Genomic DNA, 21,055 nt, shown 5'->3' with positions numbered 1-21,055 from the left:
ATTGGAAAGACAGTCTGTTCCTTTTAAGAGCCCACAATATATATACAGTCATGTAGGTTCATGCAGACCCTTTAAACCCATGGCCCAGGCAGTATCTCAGTGAAATGGACAAAATGTGAGAAGAGTCAAAAATGTCCTAGAACAGTAAAAATTTTAATCAATATTTAAAGTTACCTTCATAAGACTCATAAAATTAAAAATCCCTGACCAATTCTAATCCACGTACCCCAAACTCTACATGTCGGTAAGAATAACTGAACAAAGACTTAAGTGTCCACAGTATTTGTTAATTGTTTATTTATTGAGAGACTATTTCTCACCCCAGAGAGTCACAGTTTCATAGTTCAGGAGCACAGCAAAGTGACAAACTTCCAAGGAACTCAACCCAAAGAGATTCTGTGGAGAAAAACAGAGTGACCAAGTTAACGACAGTCACTCTCTTAATAGCTCACCACGCTGGGCCCCCCGAGCGCTCCCACCACCGACTCAGGCCACGTTTCGCCCCCTCCCCCTTAGTCCAGGAGCGGCCCGTGCAGGCTGCCTGGGCTCCAGGTCCATTCTCCCCATGCTCCCAAACTTCCCTGTCCAACCTCTTTTCCATGTGGGGCGTTCACATCTTTTTCTGAGGTTTCCTGCTTTCACGTACCAAATTCTACCTTTTTTTCTCCAAGTCCACCCCATCTGTTCCCGTCTCAGACCCATACTGTTCTTAAAAAGCAGCAGTCCATTTGTTCTAAACTTTTGTATTCTTGTCTCCAAATCTGCTCCTCTTTATTGTTTTTTAAGCAATCAACTTCTTATAAGTAAAAGGTTAAAAAAAAAGTATTTAAAAAATCAGTCTGTTAACATCTGATTTAAAAGTTTTGAAAATTTCAAAGGTACAAGAAAACAGCAGTGTTAAGAATCCACACCCCAAAAACTAGTATTTTCTTCATCTTTTTACCTTCAGCCTTTTTTCTTATTCACTTTTAACACAGATCACCCTTTACATAAAACATTGTTAGTTTTCTATTTTAGTAATTCCTGTTACTTTGTGATTATCAATTCTAACAGACATAACAGTCCATGATGGAAATTACAATTCCTATCAGTTTTCCAACCACTGGGAATAAACTTGTTTTTCTACTATTATGTATTACATATATTAAACCATGGCTACTTAATACATGTATAGGTCTGTGAAAGCAACTACAGAAATGGAATGTAACAGAATTGAATCTAACACTAGGCAAAAGTTATTTATATTCAAAATTATCCTTAAATTTTAGACACAGAACCTTAATTCACACTGTCCATGAGGCAGTGGACCTTGACTATCTAAACCAGAATCTCTAGAAAGCCACCAAGTCACCTGTGGACATCCAAATAACAAACCATAAAAGGTTTCAAATACTTCAGGGAAGAAGGAAAAGAGCAGACCTTGCACACAATGTTCTGGGTTGTCTGAGGGCCTCCCAAGGGACTATTTCTATCTTTATCTCGGAACACTGGTGACAGTGGTGACTGCGTTTAAGGGACTTACAAGACACCATCAAAAAGACCAACATTTGTATTGTGGAGGTGCATGAAGGGACAGAGAGTTTATTTGAAGAAATAATGGCCAAAAACTTCCCAAATCTGAGGAAAGAAATGTATATACAAATATGTTACTTGGAAGTAAGATGAACCCAAAGTCTCCTAACATCAAGACACATTATAATCCAACTGTCAAAACCAAAGACAATAAATCCTGGAAGCAATGAGAAGATTCACCGTCTATAACAGAGCTTCTGTAAGATTATCAGTGGACTTCTCAGGAAAATGTCCTTCGAAAATCAGGAAGAAATTAAGACACTCCCAGATAAACAAAAGCTAAAGGATAAGGAGTTCATTACTACTAGATCTGCAAGGAGAACTGTTCAATTTGAAACAAAATTACACTAGACAATCACTCAAAGCCATACTGAAATATAAAGTTCCCTGGCAAAGGTAAATATATGAATAAATATAAAGCCAGTGTTAATCATGTTTCATACCCCCACTTTTAATTTTGTAGTATTTAAAAGGCAAAAGCACTAAAAGAAAGACATCTGTGTTAATGGGCACAATGTCTAAAAATGCCATTTGTGACATTAATAACAAAGTAGGGGAACAGGGTTGTAAAACAGAATTTTTTATGTGATTAAATTTTTGTATGTGTGTTATCAGCAATTCAAAATAGATTATAACAATAGGTTGGTTTAAATGTCCCAAACCAGCAGTCATGGATCTGAGGAATGGATACAAAACAAGGTCCAACTACAAGCTATCTACAAAAGATTCACTTTAGATCCAAAGATACACATACTTTTGAAGTTAAGGATGAAAAGAGACTCCATACAGACAGCAATCTAAAAAGCAAGAGTGGCTATACTGTTAGCAGACAAAACAGACTAAGTCAAAAAATGCTACAGACACAAAGGACATTTTATAATGGCAGGGTCAGTTCACCAAGAAGGCAGATTATATACACACCAAGCATGAGAGCCGGGAAATACATGAAGCAAACACTAACAGAATTGAAGGAAGAAACAGACAGCTCTATGTAACAGCAGGTGACTTAGAATGTAAAATCTTATAGAAAACCTAAACAAACTCTTTGGCAAACCCAATACTTTCAATAATGGCTATAACTGAAATGACCAGACAGATCATTAAGAAAATAAGAGGACTTGAACACTACAGACCAATCAAATCTCGTTCTACCCAACATCAGAATATATACTTTTTCTTAACTGCATATGGATTAATTTCCATGTTAGGTCATAGAACAACAGATTTTAAGACTGAAATCACATAAAGTATCTTTGCTGGTCACAATGGATGAAACTAGAAATCCTAACAGAAGAAATAGATATACCAAGGGAACATTTCATGCAAAGATGGGCTCAATAAAGGACAGAAATGGTATGCACCTAAACTAGAAGAGGAGGATATTAAGAGATGGCAAGAATATACAGAAGAACTATGCAAAAAAGATCTTAACAACCCAGGTAACCACGATGCTGTGATCACTCACCTAGAGCCAGATATCCTGGAATGCGAAGTCAAGTGGGCCTTAGGAAGCATCACTATGAACAAAGCTAGTGGAGGTGATGGAATTCCACCTGAGCTATTTCAAATTCTAAAACATGATGCTGTGAAAGTGCTGCACCCAATATGCCAGCAAATTTGGAAAACTCAGCAGTGGCCACAGGACTGGAAAAGGTCAGTTTTCATTCCAATCCCAAAGAAAGGCAATGCAAAAGAATGCTCTAACTACCGCACAAATGCACTCAACTCACACACTAGTAAAGTAATGCTCAAAATTCTCCAAGCCAGGCTTCAAGGGTACATGAACTGTGAACTTCCAGATGCTCAAGCTGGTTTTAGAAAAGGCAGAGGAACCAGAGATCAAATTGCCAACATCTACTGAGTCATCGAAAAAGCAAGAGAGTTCCAGAAAAACATTTATTTCTGCTTTATTGACTATGCCAAGGCCAAGACTGTGTGGATCACAACAAACTGGAGAATTCTGAAAAAGATGGGAATACCAGACCACCTAACCTGCCTCTTGAGAAATCTGCATACACGTCAGGAAGCAACAGTTGTAATTAGACATGGAACAACAGACCGTTTCCAAACTGGGAAAGGAGTACGTCAAGGCTGTATATTGTCACCCTGCTTATTTAACTTATATGCAGAGTACATCATGAGAAATGCTGGGTTGGATGAAGCTCAAGCTGGAAATCAAAGATTGCCAAGAGAAGCATCAATAACCTCAGATTTGCAAATGACACCACCCTTATGGCAGAAAGTGAAGAAAAACTAAAGAGCCTCTTGATTAAAGTGAAAGAGGAGGGTGAAAAAGCTGGCTTAAAGCTCAACATTCACAAAACTAAGATCATGGCATCTGGTCCCATCACTTCATGGCAAATAGATGAGGAAACAGTAGAAAAAGTGACAGACTTTATTTTGGGGGGCTCCAAAATCACTGCAGATGGTGATCGCAGCCATGAAATTAAAAGACGCTTACTCCTTGGAAGAAAAGCTATGACCAACCTAGACAGCATATTGAAAAGCAGAGACATTACTTTGCCAACAAAGGTCCATCTAGTCAAGGTTATGGTTTTTCCAGTGGTCATGTATGGATGTGAAAGTTGGACTAGGAAGAAAGCTGACTGCTGAAGAATTGATGCTTTTGAACTGTGGTGTAGGAGAAGACTCTTTAGAGTCCTTCGACTGCAAGGAGATCCAACCAGCCCATCCTAAAGGAAATCAGTCCTAAATATTCACTGGAAGGACTGATGCTGAAGCTGAAACACCACCTATGCGAAGAACTGACTCACTGGAAAAGACCCTGATGCTGGGAAAGATTGAAGGCAAGAGAAGGGGACAGCAGAGGATGAGATAGTTGGATGGCATCACCGACTCGATGGACATGAGTTTGAGTAAATTTGGGCAGTTGGTGATGGACAGGGAGGCCTAGTGCGCTGAAGTCCATGGGGTCGCAAAGAGTCAGACACAACTGAGCAACTGAACTGAAGGAAAATAGAAAAATCCACAAATAAGTTGAGATTAAACAACATACTCTCCAACCACCAATGCGTCAAAGTAGGTTTAAGAAGAGAAGTTTAAAAAGATCAAATCAACAACCTAAGTTTACCCCTTAAAAGGTAGAAAAAGAAAAGCAAGCTAAACCAAAGCCACAGAAAATAAAAATTATAAAAAACACACCAAGAAAAAGACTTTAACTAAGTAAGAAGATTAAATCCACAATCAAAAAACACTCAACAAACAAAAGCCTAGGATAAGATGGCTTCACAGGTAAATTCTACCAAACATTTAAAAAAGTTAACCCCAATCCTCCTCAAGCTCTTCCAAAAAACTGGAGAGGGGAACACTTTCAAATTCACTCCATGTGTTTTTTAACTTTCTATAACATTAAAGACATCTTAAACGTGTATGCGGGAGAGACTGCCCTTCCATGCTTTCCTGTGTCTCTCACATGTCTCGTGGCCACATCTGACTCACCACCTTATTTAAAAATACAAAACCTTTGGGGCTTCCCTGGTGGCTCAGTGGTAAAGAAGCCACCTGTGAATGAAGAGACACAGGTTTCATCCCTAATCCAGGAAGATCCCACATGCTGCAAAGCAACTAAGCCCGTGCGCCGCAACCACTGAGCCGGTGCTCCAGAGCCTGGGAGCTGCCATGACTGAGCCCATGAGCCACAGCTACTGAAGCCTGTGGCCCAAGAGCCTGTGCTCTGCCAACAAGAGGAGCCCCTGCAAAGAAAAGCCCCCGCTCACAGCAACTAGAGAAAAGCCCACTTAGCAACAAAGACCTAGCACAGCCAAAAATAAAAGTAAAAAAAAAACAAAACACATTCTATAAGACCATCAAATATATTAAAGACAAATTACAGAGCAATAGCCCAAATACAGATGCTAAATCCTCATAAAATACTAGCCAACAATTCAACAGTTCATTAAAAGGATTATACACCATGAACAAGGATGATTCAACATATGAAAAATACACCGCAGAAGGACAAAAAGTCACATGATCATTTCAACTGATTCAAGAAAGCATTTGAAAAATTTAATACCTTTCCATGATTTAAAAAAAAAATTCAAATAAAGAATAGGAAGAAAAACTACCTCAACATAATAAAGGTGATATATGAGAAACCCACAGCTAATATACTCAATGGTAAAAGACTTAAAAAGTTTCTCCTCTAAGATCGGTGTTGGCGGGGACAAGGATGCACATTTTTGCCGCTTCTCTTCAACCCAGTACTGGAAATCCTAGCCAGGGCAATTAGGGAAGAAAAGAAATGACATCCAGATTGGAAAGGAAGAAGTAAAGCTATCTGCAGATGATCTGATCTTATATGCAGAAAACCCTCAAGGGTTGATTGATCTCTCTCTCACACACACAGAACTGTTAGAATAACTCAGCAAAGCTACAGGATATGTAATCACACAAAATCAGTAGTGTTTCTATACACTAACAATGAATAATCAGAAAAGCAAATTAAAACAATCTCAATTATATTAGCATTAAACTACAATTCTTAGGAATAAACTTCAACAAGGAGGCAAGACTTAATCTACTGAAAAGTGTAAAACATTGCTGAAATTAAAGAAACAAATAAATAGAAACACATCTTGTGTTCATGACCTAGAATACTTGTAGCTGTCAAGATGTTCGCACTACCCAAAGTGATCTATATAACGCAATTCCTATCAAAACCCCAACAGCGTTTGAGAAATAGGAAAATCCATCCTAAATTTCATGTGGATTATCAATAAGATCATGAACAGCCAAAACAATCTTGAAAAAGACAACTCTGGAGGACTAACACTTCCTGATTTCAAAACCTACTATAAAGATATTGTAATCAAGAGTGTAGTATCAGCATAAAGATGGAAATATAAACTAATGCAATAGACTAGAGTACCGAAATAAACCCATCCACATAGAGAAGAACACCAACGGTACTAAGACTAATAGGAAAAGGAAAATTTTTTCAACAGATGGTGTTCGGAAAACTGGATATTCACATGCAAAAGAATGAAGCAAACCATTTCCTTAATATCATATCCAAAAATTAACTCAAAATAGATCAAAGACCTAAAGAGCTAATTAAACTGTAAAACTTCAGGAAAAAAGTAATACTTTATCACAGTGAATTTGTCAATGATTTCTTAAATATGACACCAAAAGTACAGGCAAAAAAAAAAATCAGAAAACATCAGAATTTCAAATGTCTGTTCACCAAAAGACACAATCAATAGATTGAAAAGGCAATTACAGAATGGGAGAAAATATCTAAATCATAGCTGATAGGGGCTTTTAAATAACTCCTACAACTCAACAAAAAACTATCCAATTAAAAATGGGCAAAAGACTTGCATAGACATTTCTCCAAAGAAGATATACAAACAGCTAACAAGCATGGGAAAAGAGGCTCAACATCATTAACCATTAGGGAAATACAAACGAAGACCAAAAGAAAACAATACCTAACACTCATTAGGATGGCTACTATCAAAAAACCAGAAAATAAGTGTCGGCAAGGACGTGGAAAGATCCTTGCACACAAAAGTTGGTGAAGTGTAAAATAGTGCAGCCACTATTTAAGAGTATGGTGGTTCCTTAAAAATTTAAAACCAGAACATCATATGATTTAGCAACTCCACTTCTGAATATACACTCAAAATAGAATTAAAAGCAGGGTATCAAAGAGATATGCACACAGAACAGCAGCATTATTCACAAGAGCCAAAAGCTGTATAAAGAATCTTTAACAGATTATAAGGATTTAATGATTATAAGCAATCATTAACAGATGAATGATTAAACAAAATGTGGTATACAGATAAAATGGATTACTTAGCCTTAACAAGGAAGAAAATTCTCACACAGCTGTAATGAGTAAACCTTGAGGATATTACACGAGGTACCCAGACAGAAGCATGCTGACTGCCTGGGGAAGGGGGAAATGTTTCATGGGTACAGATGGATACCCATTTGCAAGATGGGTTGTGCAACAATGTAAAGGTACTTGACAATACTGAACTGTACATAATTAAGATTGTATATTTTATGTATACACACAACTGAAAGATTTTAAACAGTAACTTAAAATAACCATATTACCTTTATATTCCAAATCACTTTGCACTCTGAAAGATACCAGCCTTCCTCATCTCCTCAAAATCTTTCATGGAATCATAATTTCTGTAGAAGTCTGCATATGCCTTCTTTCTTTTTTCAGCCACGGCAAACTAAAAGGTAACAATCACATTCAGGGTTTATTTTTTAGATTATTAGAAACAATATCTAAAGACAACATAAATCACCAAGTTTGCGTTCACCTTGAAGCCCATTATTTTATTAAGGCCCTTAAATAAGTAATTAGGGCTTCCCTAGTGGCTCGGTGGTCAACAATTCACCGGGGTTCAATCCCTGGGCCCGGAAGAGCCCCTGGAGAGGGAAAGAGCAATGCACTCCAGTATTCTAGTATTCCTATCTGTGAAATCCCATGGACAGAGGAGCCTGGCCGGCTACAGTCCACGGGGCCACATAAGTTGGACATGACTTAGCAACTAAACAATAAAGAAGTAGTAAGTTAAAATGAACTTTTTAGGATGGATCTTAATTTGGCTAGCATCCTTATAGGAGGAAAAAACTCAGAAACATACTAACACATACAGGACCATGTGATGAGAGGGAGAAGACAGACATGTTCTACAAAGTCAAGCAGAGAGGCAACAGCAGAAATCAACCCCAAAGTTTTTTTGTTTTTTTGGGGGGGGGGGGGCACTGGTGGCAGGTGGGATCTTAGTTCCCCAACCAGGGATAGAACCCATGCCCCCTGCACTGGAAGCTTGGAGTCTTAACCACTGGATGGTCAGGTAAGTCCCCCACAGCCATCTTGATCTTGGATTTTTAGCCTCAAAAATTTTTTTCTATTGTGGAAGCCACCCACTTTGTGGTATTTTGTTATGGCAGCCCTACCAAGTTAAGCTTCATTTAAAGATGGAAGACAAGCCATCTGGAGAATGAGATACTGCCCCCATCACACTGAGGTGGGTGGAGAAAGGTAAGAGCAAGGGAGCACCCTACAAAAGGAATTTCTTTAAAAGACTCTAAGAACTATGTATGAAAATGAAATACATTTTCAAATTGAAAACATTTTTGGACCGCGAGCACAAAGTAAAAATAAAACATACATACCTTATAGAAAGTTGCAAACCCCAGGGAGACCATGAATGCTCCAACAATATGAAATCGCAGACGTTTGGCCAGGAGGCCACGCATCTGAGGTTTTGCCAAAGCAGTGGACATGGCAGTTTTTCTTCTCGACGGCTAGAATGAAGAGAGAGCTCTTAGAACTCTTCTGCATAATACATTTTAGTACCTAGAGACACGAGCAGGACAGTGGACCAACTCCTCTACCAAAACGTAAGCTCTTTAGGGGCTTAGTGACTTCATCTTTTTCCCTTTCACACACTGAACGACCATCCTAAATCAGCAAGCCGATTGCGGCCCAACAGTAATCGGGGTACAAGACAGACACGGACCTCTCCGAATTACAGGAAAGATTAGCAGTGGTTCTAGGCTGATAGCACAAGTGCGAACGACTCTACCACCAACTCATTTAATCCTGTGAGCAGGTGTTTTCCCGTTTTACTGACAAAAACCGTGACGCACGAAGGTCAGGGAAGCATTTCAAGGTCGCGCAGTCAGCACTAACACCCGGGCGGGACCCCAGCAGGTCCCCCGGGCCCCCGGCGAGCGCCGCCCGCGCGGGGCGAGAAGGCCGTGCGCGCGCGGAGGGGGCTGCGGGAGGCCCGCCCCCGCCCTGCAGCCTCCCAACCCCGACCCCGACCCCGATCGCCACCACAAAGCCACAGCCACCGAGCGCCACGGAGCCCCGAGGAGGAAACCACTCCCTTCCTGCAGGTGAAAACACCGGGACCGGACAGGTCAAAGGACGCCGCCAAGGTCACGCTCGACGCGGTGAGATACGCAGCGGTCCCCGGGGCCGGGCCGGCTGCCTCAGAAGCCTGGCGGTTCCTCGAGGCCCCTCTCACGCCCCTCAGCAAACCCGGCTCCCCGGGAGACCCTCCCCGAAGAGACCGCAACGCCGGGAAGCTGGGGTCGACACGGGTCAGAGGTCCGAGGTTTCCCGACCCCAGAGATGCAGAGTAACGGCTAGACAGGCAGACCCGCTGCGGGAGGCTGCAGATGAGGGAATCCAAACAAGGGAGGCAGTAGGTGCACGACTCACCTCAACCACGACGTCCTCTCAGGCTGATGGAGAAATGGACGGCGTTCCCGCAGCGCGCAGGCGCATAAATAGAGGGAGGGGAGAGAGGACCCGGCTACAGTGGCCGAAAGAGTCCAAAAGGCCTCCGGCGCGCCTCCCGCCGGTCACAGCTGACGTTAACCAGGGTGTTCAGTCTCTTCCCCCGGTAACCTTGGATTTATTTAGACTATGACCTTCTGCGTCAGTTTCCTTAGTAAATTGGAGATACTGATCTTCCTCATACACAGAGTTGATATGAACTGATTAAGGAATTCAAAGATTTTAAATGTGTGAATTTAAATAAATATACACCCTACAAATGGAGCAAAAATCTTCCTGGACATGGATTGCTCCGACCATGTGCACAAACCAACATTTTCATTATGACTATCCTTATGCATATAGCCACTTGTTTGGGTAAACAGTGAACCAGACAGCCAAGTTCCAGAAGCTCACAGCCCAGCAAGTGAGACAGACATAAACAGAGTAATATCATGAATCCCAACCAATGGATGCTGTAGTAGACAGCTGACCTAGCTGTTGCAGAAGCAATTACCTGCTTAGCAGAGTTGAACAAATTTTGATGGAAGTACTTGTGTGGACTTTTAGTAAGAGACGGGTGTTTTTAAAGGAAGACATCTGGAAGTTTATGGAAAGCAGTCTAAGACTTGTGCCTTAGGGGTGTCAGAGTTGGTTTTTATTGAAATAACCTGACTTGGTACTGCACTATTGAAGTCAACTCAGCAAGTGCTGTGAAGGATTTATAGGCTACATGATATTGATTCAACATACATGGATTGATACCAGGCTCTGCTATTAGTCAGGCAGATCATCAAGCAGGTCGTGGAGTCTTTGTCCTCAGAGACTTGTTAACAGATGGTTCTGGGGAGTGAAACCTTTCAGTCATAAATGGTGGTAACTGAAAGTCAAAGTAGATTTGTACCTCAGCAACATTTTTCAGGCTACTTATTGTTGTCCCAAGACACAGACTAAACAAACTGAAATGTCAGAGTTTAGAGCAGAGAAAGGTTTATGGGCCTCCCAGGTGCAGTGGTATAGAATCTCTCTGCCAGTGCAGGAGACGCAGGAGACACGGCTTTAATCCCTGCATCAGGAAGATCCTCTGGAGTAGGAAATGGCAACCCATTCCAGTATTCTTGCCTGGAAAATTCCATGGACAGAGGAGCCTGGCAGGCTACAGTCCATGGGGTAGCAAAGAGTCAGACACGACTGAGTGACTAAGCGGACACACACACAAGCAGAACAGGCCAGCCATCCTCAAAAGACCTGAATTCCCTGATGGTTGGGGGGGAAGAGTTTTTAAACACAAACTTTACGGTGAGGGCTACAGATTGTGTGACTTTCTTGCAGTTGGCTGGAGGTGAAGAAACCAAGCGGTGTCCAGGACTCGTGCGCAGCCTCGCGTTACCATCCTCCACCTGGCTGGGTGAGGGCCTTCGTTCTGCAGAACTCAAAGACATGCTGTTATATATCTAGGAGGTGAGTAATCTGGAAGGTGAGTCTTAGAGAGTAAATACAGACCTTAACTAACAGAACTAGAATTTAATAGCCATTGAAATATAACCTTTTTCTCTCCAAAATTACCCTCACTTTTACCACATACAACTAAATTAAGACTAATTTGCGTACAAATTAAGTCCAGTTAACTGATTACATAGGGTTTTTACGCTAGCTATATCGAAACTTTTCATAAGGAGTCTCAGACTGAACTGTTTATAGGCCTCTCAAGGCCAGGAAAGCCATGCCAAGGGCTGGATGAATTTCTTTCTTCTAGAGGTCCCCCAAATATCTAGATTCCTGCACCTGCGAGGAAGCAGCCTTTCTTGTTTGCCTGATAAGGCTGTTCAGAACCTAAGAGCTTCAGATTTCTGGATGAATCAGGTAGAAAGAAAAGGTAAGTGTTTCAATTCTACTCATAGAGACGTAATTTACCAAACTGCTTTTAAATCATAATTAGCATGAGGGGAAGGGTTTCCTTATATCTGGAAAACACAGATCAAAACCAATAATATTCCAGACAAAGAAGCATGAAAATTAATATAACCATATCTACCAGTTCACTCAACAAGCAATTCTTTTGTTAATAGTTTTATGACACCATCAGATTTTCCATTAGGATTCTTTCATTTCTTACCAAATTCAGCAGTATGATCTGAAAGTTATCAGAAACATGTACTTGTCCCAAAGTCCTTACTATGAATCTTCTGGAAGATGAAGCACTTTTGCAAAAGCATCAGAATACAATAATAACTGTCTGTACATGACAAATGACTTTAAAATGCACAATTAAATACCTGACAAAGTAATTGACAAAGAAAATTTTTTACTGCTGTGACACACATTTTAAGATAATAACTAGACTAACGACTGATAATATTAGCGGATAGGGTAAGGGGTCCCTGGAGAAAAAAAAGAATCAGCTATAGCTTTTCAATTATTATTATTTTTTAAATTACGTATTTGTTATTTTTGCCTGCATCAGCCCTTAGTTGCAGCAGGCGTGATCTTTCGTTGTGGTGCAGCGGCTCCTGGCTGCAGTGAGCAGGCTTTTCTCTAGTTCAGGCATGCGGGCCCAGCAGCTGCGGTGTGCAGGCCCAGTTGCCTGAGGCACGTGGGATCCTAATTTCTCCAATTATGGGAACACATACTGGCTATTTATGAAATTAAGGAATTATTGTAAAATCTCTTCTTTGGAATGAAAGTGATCTTACGGTTTAGAAGTACATACTGAACTATTTCTCAATCAAGCGGCTTGATGATTATTTCCTTCAATATAATACAAGTGGGGCTGGCAGGCAGGTAGAGAAATGTGGCAGGGGTGTTGATTAGGGGAGAAATAATCAGAGGTTAGCAAATGGTTTCTATGAAGAGCCAGGTAGTGGCTGTGGGCCAATGTCTTTGTTGACAGTATCCAACTATCCTGTTAAGTCGGCCCCGTGGACTGTAGCCTAACCAGGTTCCTCCATCCATGGGATTTTCCAGGCAAGAATACTGGAGTGGGTTGCCGTTTCCTTCTCCAGGAGATCTTCCCGACCCAGGGAGTGAACCCAGGTCTCCCACATTGTAGGCAGACGCTTTACCGTCTGAGCCACCAGGGAAGATCCAATGTGAATGCAGCCACAGGCAAAATATTAATATAAAGGAATGAATCTGACTGTGTTCCAATAAAACTTTATCTATAAAAAAAGCTAGTGGGCTGGGCTTGGCCCTTAGGCCAGAACTTGCTGACCCCCTAGTCAAATAGGAATTATTGTGGCTGGATCATGGTTACACAGTATTTCATCACACTATTCTGTCTACTTTTGCACATGTTTGATGTTTTTCCTCAATAAAATATTTGCAACAAATGAAGATCTTCAGCATTATTTACAAGCTTCAGACCACTCTTCAGCCTTCTTGGTATTATCCTTGGAGGTGATTCATACCTTTTATTTTCCTTTTTGTATATAGGCTTTTAAATGCCAACCTCATCTGAAAGCCATTTGGCCTTTATTTTCTGCCATATTGAGACTATCCATAACTACATTTTAATTTTTAAATTTAATTTTCAATTTCTGGTCCTCTCATTCCTCTTAAGTAATTTTTTTTTTTTGGCTGTGCTGGGTCTTTGCTGCCTTGTGGTCGTTTCTCTAGTTGCAGAGAGTGGAGGCTACTCTTCATTCTGGTGGGCAGGCTTCTCACTGCTGCAGCTTCTCTTGTTGCAAAGCTCCGGCTCTAGGCACACGGGCTTCAGCAGTTGCAACATGTGGGCTCAGCAGTTGCCGTTCCAGGGCTCTAGGGCACAGGCTCAGCAGTTGTGGTGCACAGGCTTCGTTGCTCTGCAGCATGTGGGATCTTCCTGAACCAGGGATCGAACCTGTGTCTCCTGCACTGGCAGGCGGATTCCTTACCACTGAGCCAGCAGGGAAGCCCAAGCCATCCTATTTTAAGTGGAATCAGACCACAACTAGCATTTCCCTAAATAAATTAAGAAATATAAAAATTCTACTCCCTCTCAGTCTAAGGGACTCATTTTATAAACGTTTACTGAGGTTACTCTGGGCCATACTTCACAGCAGTTTTTGTGGAAGCAAACGTGACCATGAGTCAGTCTCAAACTTTGGTGAGCTCCCAGAGTCCTACTTCCTCCATCTAAACTCCAAGACACTGCCTTCTAAGCTTTCCATATCTTTCATACCACCAGCTATTCTCATTATTGATAGAATTAAGCTCATATATCAATTTTCTGTGCTTTTCTCCTTGCCTTCTAGAGACAGAGAGAGTGACTCAGTACAAGTAAAGGTGAATGCAGCCCCAGGAGACAGGATCTTAGTGTGCCTGCAGCTTAACCCAAAGTTTCCAAGCTTTGCTTACCAGCACACCCCTATACTATTACTCATTAACATTCTTCCTTACATTGACTTGTTTTTTAAAAATCAGTGTAGCTATTAGTATTTGGAGATGTTAACCTGGGCTTTCCCATTGACCATACTGCCACCATTCCCCTGGGAGGAAAAACATTCTACATGCACTGACCTAAGGGTAGTCAGGTAGCACAGTGGTAAAGAATCTGCCTGCCAGTGCAGGAGAGGCAAGAGACACAGGTTCGATCCCTGGGTCAGGAAGATCCCCTGGAGAAGGAAATGGCCACCCACTCCAGTATGCTTGCCTCCAGTATTCTTGCTGCAGTCCACGGGGTCACAAAGAGTCAGACACGACTGAGAGTCTGAACTGACTGACTGACACGGGTAAGTAGAATCATATGGTGTTTCATTCATGCAGAATTGCCTTTCTATTTAAGGCCGTTGTACCTGTATGCCACACTTTGTTTATATGCTCATGGGTGTGTCAGTGTCACGGAAACTGAGGCTGTTTTCACCTTTGGCTATTGTGTATAATGGTGTTAGGAACATGGGTTGTAGATATCAGTTTGAGACCCTAATTTCAATTCTTTTGTTTTATGGGATCTCTCGTTCTCATTTTCACTCTCAGCTATAGATATATCTGAAGATACCAACTGTAAACTTTTTAAAGTTTTTTTTTCCCCATGAACCAACTCCTAGGGAGTTCAGTTCAGTTGCTCAGTCGTGTCCGACTCTTTGTGACCCTATGAATCGCAGCACACCAGGCCTCCCTGTCCATCACCAACTCCCAGAGTTCACTCAGACTCATGTCCATCGAGTCCGTGATGCCATCCTGACATCTCATCCTCTGTCGTCCCCTTCTCCTCCTGCCCCCAATCCCTCCCAGCATCAGAGTCTTTTCCAATGAGTCAGCTCTTCGCATGAGGTGGCCAAAGTACTGGAGTTTCAGCAAAAATCCCAGGACTGATCTCCTTCAGAATGGACTGGTTGGATCTCCTTGCAGTCCAAGGGACTCTCAAGAGCCTTCTCCAACACTACAGTTCAAAAGCATCAATTCTTCGGCGCTCAGTCTTCTTCACAGTCCAACTCTCACATCCATACGTGACCACTGGAAACACCATAGCCTTGACTAGACGGAGGATAACTGCTTCACAATACTGTGTTTGTTTCTGCTACACATCAACATGAAGCAGCCATAGGTAACATACGTCCCCTCCCTCCTGAGCCGCCTTTCCACCTCCCACCCCATCCTGCCTCTCTAGGCTGTCACAGGTAACCAGGTTTGCATTGAGCTCCCTGTGGGATACAGCAGCTTCCTGTTTTGCATACGGTAAAGTCCATGCTTCAGTGCCACTCTCTCAGTTTGTCCCGCCCTCTCCTCCCCACTGTGCCCACAGGTCTGTCGTCTGTGTCTTCATCTCCATTGCTGCCCTAGGGAGCCAGTTTTGCTTTGTACTTTTTTAATGTTGCACATTTCTCTCTGAAGATGTTTGGTTGTCCATGCATACTTAAGAATAAGGCGATATAAAAGCTCATCTCCAGCTCTGTGTCCATGGCAGGGTCTGTCAACCGGCAGATGTCAGTTTAGGTGAGGAGACAGGGAGCAAGCATTGAAGTTTTAGACCTCATAGGGCTTCCCCAGTGGCTCAGTGGTAAAGAATTCACCTTAGTATAGGAGATGTGGGCTTGATCCTTGGCTTGGGGAGATCTCTTGGAGAAGGAAATGGCAACCCACTTCAGTATGCTTGCCTGGGAAATCCCATGGACAGAGGGGCCTGGCAGGATACAGCCCATGAGGTTGCAAAGGATTCGGACGTGACTTAGTGACTAAACAGTAACAACAAAAATGAAATGAGGAAGCACATGTGCTGATCAAGACACCAACTCACGTGTTCACTGACCAATCTCTCACCAGACAATTCATTTCTTTTGTTTTAGTGGTATTTGGTTTTAGGTTTTATGAATTTGTTTTAATTTCTTTCCCCTCAACTTTATTGAGGTATGATTGACAAAAGTTGTATAAATTTAGGTTATACAATGCAATTTTTTTTTGTTCTCATTAAAGTGTGCAATGTGATGCTTTAATGTATACGTACACTGTGAGATTATATACAATGGAATATTATTCAGACATAAAGAAGGAAATCCTCCCATTTGCAACAATATGGATAAACCTGCAGGGCATTATGCTAGGGGAAATAAACCAGACACAGAAAGACAAATATTGTATGATCTCATTCCTATGTGAAAAAAAAACGTCAAACTCACAGAATCAGAGAGAAGACTGGTGGTTTCCAGGGACTGCAGGGTGGAGGAAATGGGGTTGTTGTCTAGTTGCTAAGTCGTGCCTGTCTCTTTCTGACCCCATGCACTGTAGCCTGTCAGGGTTTACTGTCCATGAGAGCTACTATCTAATGGTTACAAACTTTCAGTTTGTACTAAGAGGAATCAGTTCTGAGGATGTACGGTACCACATGGCAACTATAGTTAACAATACTGTATTATATTCTTAAAATTTACTAAGAGACTGGATCTTAAGTGTTTTCAGCACACATATAAAAGAAAAAAATGGTATCTTTCCATTTCTTTTAAAATGAAATCAATCAGTCTTTCCTTCTTACCCTTGCCTTCTCTACCTCTCTTCCTCTGCTTGGGGAGAATGGGACATTCTTTACAGAGATACGTGTATATTAATTTTGCCTACAAACTTTCTAGCAACTCCTCTATTTTAAGCCTATTTTGCTGTCTCAGAAGACCTAGCACATCTGAGTGCTCAGCCTCTCCAGGTTTATGGGATGTAGTTGAGAGACTCAATTCCTAGGCAGGCTGATAAGAAGTCTGGGTCCCCTGAGGAGGAGAAAGGGGTCTGAGGCTCTGGAGGAGGAGATAGGGCTCTGGAGTTCTCAAGGAGGAAAAAAGGATAAACGTTTTTTTCTACATTGCTTTGTCTTAGTCGATATAGCAATGTGTCCTGCTTGAGGACATGTTTCTCCTTCTTGAGAACCTTCTGACTAATCCTATTATCTTAAAATATATATTGTGGGAGTGGCTCTGGTAAGATCTTTACAACCTCGAGACATTCTTTTGATTTACTGCAATAACCAATTGAGAAAGTATATAGCTCCCTTGCTAAGACTAGCGGGGGGCGGGGGTGGGGGGTACTCTCCACCCCCTTCTGATGTCTATGTAAGAAGCTTTCTCTGTCCCTTTTCACTGTAATAAAACTTCTGCCACACAAGAGCCCTGAGTGGTCAAGCCTGGTCGCTGGTCCCAAAGGTTAATCTTCTTTGGAGATTGTGAATCCAGCATCGTTCATAAGCTATCATAGTTGTACCATCTGCTCAACTACAATGACCCACCCTGCCTTCTTTCAAGTGCCGTTTCTCCTCTCTGCCTCACTAAGTACTCACTCCATCACCCACCTTCCGTCTTCAGAAATTTATTGAAACCTCTGATAAACTGAAGCCCTCTCTTTATTTTTGCAGGTTTATAACTATATCCTTTATAGTAATTTTTAGGGGTTTGGAATAAGAGGAGCTAAGCACATATGGTTAGTCCACTATATAGAATTACAAGCCTGAAGGTGTAGTTTAGAAATATTACTATTTCCAGGGCTTTCTCCCTTCCTGTAAATGCAGGCTCCCATTTGGGATCATTTCTATTCAGCCCTGGGAACTTCAAATTTCCTGCCCTGCAGGTCTAGTGCCAATAAATTTCTGTAGCTTTTGTTTTTCTGAAAATGTCTACATTTAGCCATCATTTTCCTATTTTTATCTTTAAGCTTATGGAAAATTACAAGAATAATACAAAGAACTCCCAAGTACTCTTCTTAACTGGTAACATTTAATTTTTAACATTTGCCACATTTGCTTAGTTATTCTGTCTTCCTGTCTCTCTCTGTCCCTATGTCTCTCTATATGTATATGTATATACTTATACTTGACTTTTGATATTTATACATAATATAATTTTTAACCAGTTGAAAGTAACCTGTAGATATAATGAATGACCCAGGTTCAGGGAGTTAACACTGAAACCATACTACCGTCTAACCCACAGATCTCACTCAAATTTCACTGACTGTCCTAAGAATGTTCTTTATAAGTCTACAATCCAATCTAGGATCACATATCGCATTTAGTTATGTCCCTTGAATTTCCTTCAATCTGGAAGATTGCCTCTTTTTGTCTTTCATGCCCTTGACATTTTTTTAGAAAAGTATATGCCAATTGTTTTGAAAAACGTCACTAAGTCTGAGTTTGTTTGATATATTCTCATTTCTCAAATTTGGCAGGAATAACACAGAAGTGACACTACTTAGCACGCGCGTCCTCAGGAAGCGCACAATGCCAGCTTCCTCATTCCTTGTAATGTTAACATTTTACGGCTTGGTTAAGGTAGTGTGTGTCTGTAAATAGCCAAACAAACTTGAAAAAGAAGGACAAAGTTGGAGGACTCACACTTCCCAATTACAAAAAATGTGGTACTTGCATAAAAACAAACATAGATCAATCAATGGACTAGAGACCCCTCCCAGCCACCCCAAACCCCTTACATATACAGTGAAATGACTTTCCATAAGGATGTCAAGGCCATTCAGTTTTGAAGGGACAATCTTTTAACAAATGGTGTTGGGAAACATGTGGATGAATGAATTTGGACCCTTTTTTTACACATTATATATAAAAACTAACTCAGATTGAATCAAAGACCCAAAGGTAAGAGCTAAAACTATAAGACTCAGAAGAAAACACAAGAGAAGCTTCATGACATTGGATTTTGCAATGTTTTCTTAGATATTACATCAAAAACACAAGGAACAAAAGATAAATCAGATAAAGTAAACTACATCAAAATTTAAAACTTTTGTGCATCAAAAGAATCAGAGTATAAAGGCAACCTACAGAACAGGAAAAAATATCTGCAAATCCTATGTCTGATAAGTGGTTAGTATTCAGAATACACACAGAACTCCTACAACTTAACAACAATAAAAACAAATTCAAAAATGGGTGTTGGACTTGAATAGACATAGAAGATATTGAAATGGTCAATTACATGTTCAATATCATTAATCATTAGTGAAATTCGAATTAAAACTTACAATGAGATACCATCTCACACCCATCGGGATGGATATTATTATTATTTTTAATAGAAAATAACCAGCACTGGCAAGGATGTGGGAAATTCAGACCTCTTGTGCCCTGTTGGTAAGTGTATAAAATGTTGTAGCCACTATGGAAAACAATCTGATATTTCTTTGAAAAAAATAAGCATAGAATTACCATATGATACAGCAATTGCTCTTCTGGGTTAATGCCCAAAAGAATTTAAAGCAAGATATCAAAGAGATATTTATACATCCATGTTCATAACTGTGTTATTCCCAGTATCTAAAACTTGGAAGCAACCCAAGCACCTATTGATAAACAAACTGTGATATATATATATATATATAATTACATTACAATATATAATTATATTAATTACAGGCCATTAATATTACTCAGCTTTAGAAAGAAATTCTGACACATGCTTCTGCATTGATGAGCCTTGAAGACATCATGCTAAGTGAAACAAGCCAGGTGTGAAAAGACAAATACTGTATGATCCCACTCACAGGAGATACCCAGAATCATAGCAAGTTGAATGGTGGTTGCCTGGGGCTGTAGCATGGCAGGGGGAGGGGTGACGATGGGAGTGTTATTCTTTAGTGGGTGCAGCCTTTTACTTTGGGAAGGTGAAAAGCTTCTGGAAATAGTTGTGATGATTGCACAAAAATGTGAACAGACTCTTGGGTTTACATGACACACATATAGGAAGCACCAAAGCTGACTGGCTCTGCGCGTTATCTGGTGAGTTAAAGATTTCCCAGAATTGAAGCTGATGACACCTTGATGAGACAGCTTTTCCAAGACAGCTGATCAGGCTTGAAACCTTTGATAATGACACAACACTTCAGATGGTCTCCAGTGTCTGTGATCTTGATAACAGGACTTTAGATAAAAAGTGCCTGAGAGTCCTCCCTCCCACTTCTTCTTGCTACTCAAATGTGATCTCAATAGGTTTCCAATCTGTGTACTTTCCCTCTGATGTGAGACACTACACCCAGGAAAGGTCTTTCCTGGCAATGAGGGATGAGAAGCCACTGAAACTGAAAACCTGATTGCTGATCCGTGATGTTTTCAGAGAAAGATCTTGAATAAAAGGGGGAAATGTAGGCATCAACAGTATGTGAACCAAGAACTTCGAGATGTACAAGCTGGATTTTAAAAAGGCAGAGGAACCAGGATCAAATTGCCAACTTCCATTGGATCATAGAAAAAGCAAGAAAAGTCAAGAAAAACATCTACTTCTGCTTCACTGACTACACCAAAGCCTTTGACTGTGTGGATCACAATAAACTGTGGAAAATTCTTAAAGAGATGGGAATATCGGACCACCTTACTTGCCTCCTGAGAAACCTGTATGCAGGTCAAGAAGCAACAGTTAGAACTAGACATGGAACAAAAAATTGGGTCAAAATTGGGAAAGGAGCTCATTAAGGGTGCATACTGTCACTCTGCTTATTTAACTTGTATGCAGAGTACATCATGTGAAATGCTGGGCTGGATGAAGCTCAAGCTGGAATCAAGATTGTCAGGAGAAAGAGCAACAATTGCATGTATGCAGATGACACCATCCTAATGGCAGAAAGAGAAGAGGAACTAAAGAGCCTTTTGATGAAGGTGAAAGAGGAGAGTGAAAAAGCTGGCTTAAAACTCAACATTCAAAAACCTAAGATCATGGCACTCAGTCCCATCACTTCATGGCAAATAGATGGGGGAAAATTGGAAACAGTGACAGATTTTATTTTCTTGGGCTCCAA

At 40.9% G+C, this 21,055-nt stretch overlaps 1 protein-coding gene across 1 annotated transcript; it reads right to left on the bottom strand.

The window, feature by feature from the left end:
• Positions 1-266: 266 nt before the first annotated feature.
• Positions 267-9,842, bottom strand: LOC105609918 (cytochrome c oxidase subunit 6C). Its single transcript, XM_042254445.2, has 4 exons — positions 9,803-9,842; positions 8,746-8,877; positions 7,666-7,793; positions 267-396 (listed from the first exon to the last, which is right to left on the bottom strand). Exons 2-3 carry the CDS (start codon positions 8,854-8,856, stop codon positions 7,680-7,682), a joined length of 225 nt encoding a protein of 74 aa, XP_042110379.1. The 5' UTR covers positions 8,857-8,877; positions 9,803-9,842; the 3' UTR covers positions 267-396; positions 7,666-7,679.
• Positions 9,843-21,055: the final 11,213 nt, after the last annotated feature.

This window comes from Ovis aries, chromosome 9 (genome assembly GCF_016772045.2).
Source record: "Ovis aries strain OAR_USU_Benz2616 breed Rambouillet chromosome 9, ARS-UI_Ramb_v3.0, whole genome shotgun sequence".
Taxonomy (NCBI): Eukaryota; Metazoa; Chordata; class Mammalia; order Artiodactyla; family Bovidae; genus Ovis; species Ovis aries.
The sequence above is the reverse complement of the archived record's forward strand: the minus strand, read 5'-3'. Positions and strand labels throughout refer to the sequence as shown.

What these genes read in the sequence shown, in the direction of transcription:
- LOC105609918 (XM_042254445.2), bottom strand. Translation starts at nt 8,856, where the DNA reads ATGTCCACTGCTTTGGCAAAACCTCAGATGCGTGGCCTCCTGGCCAAA. An exon ending in GGTTTGCAACTTTCTATAAG is followed by an intron (nt 7,794 to 8,745) that starts GTATGTATGTTT and finishes GTTACCTTTTAG; the next exon opens with TTTGCCGTGGCTGAAAAAAG.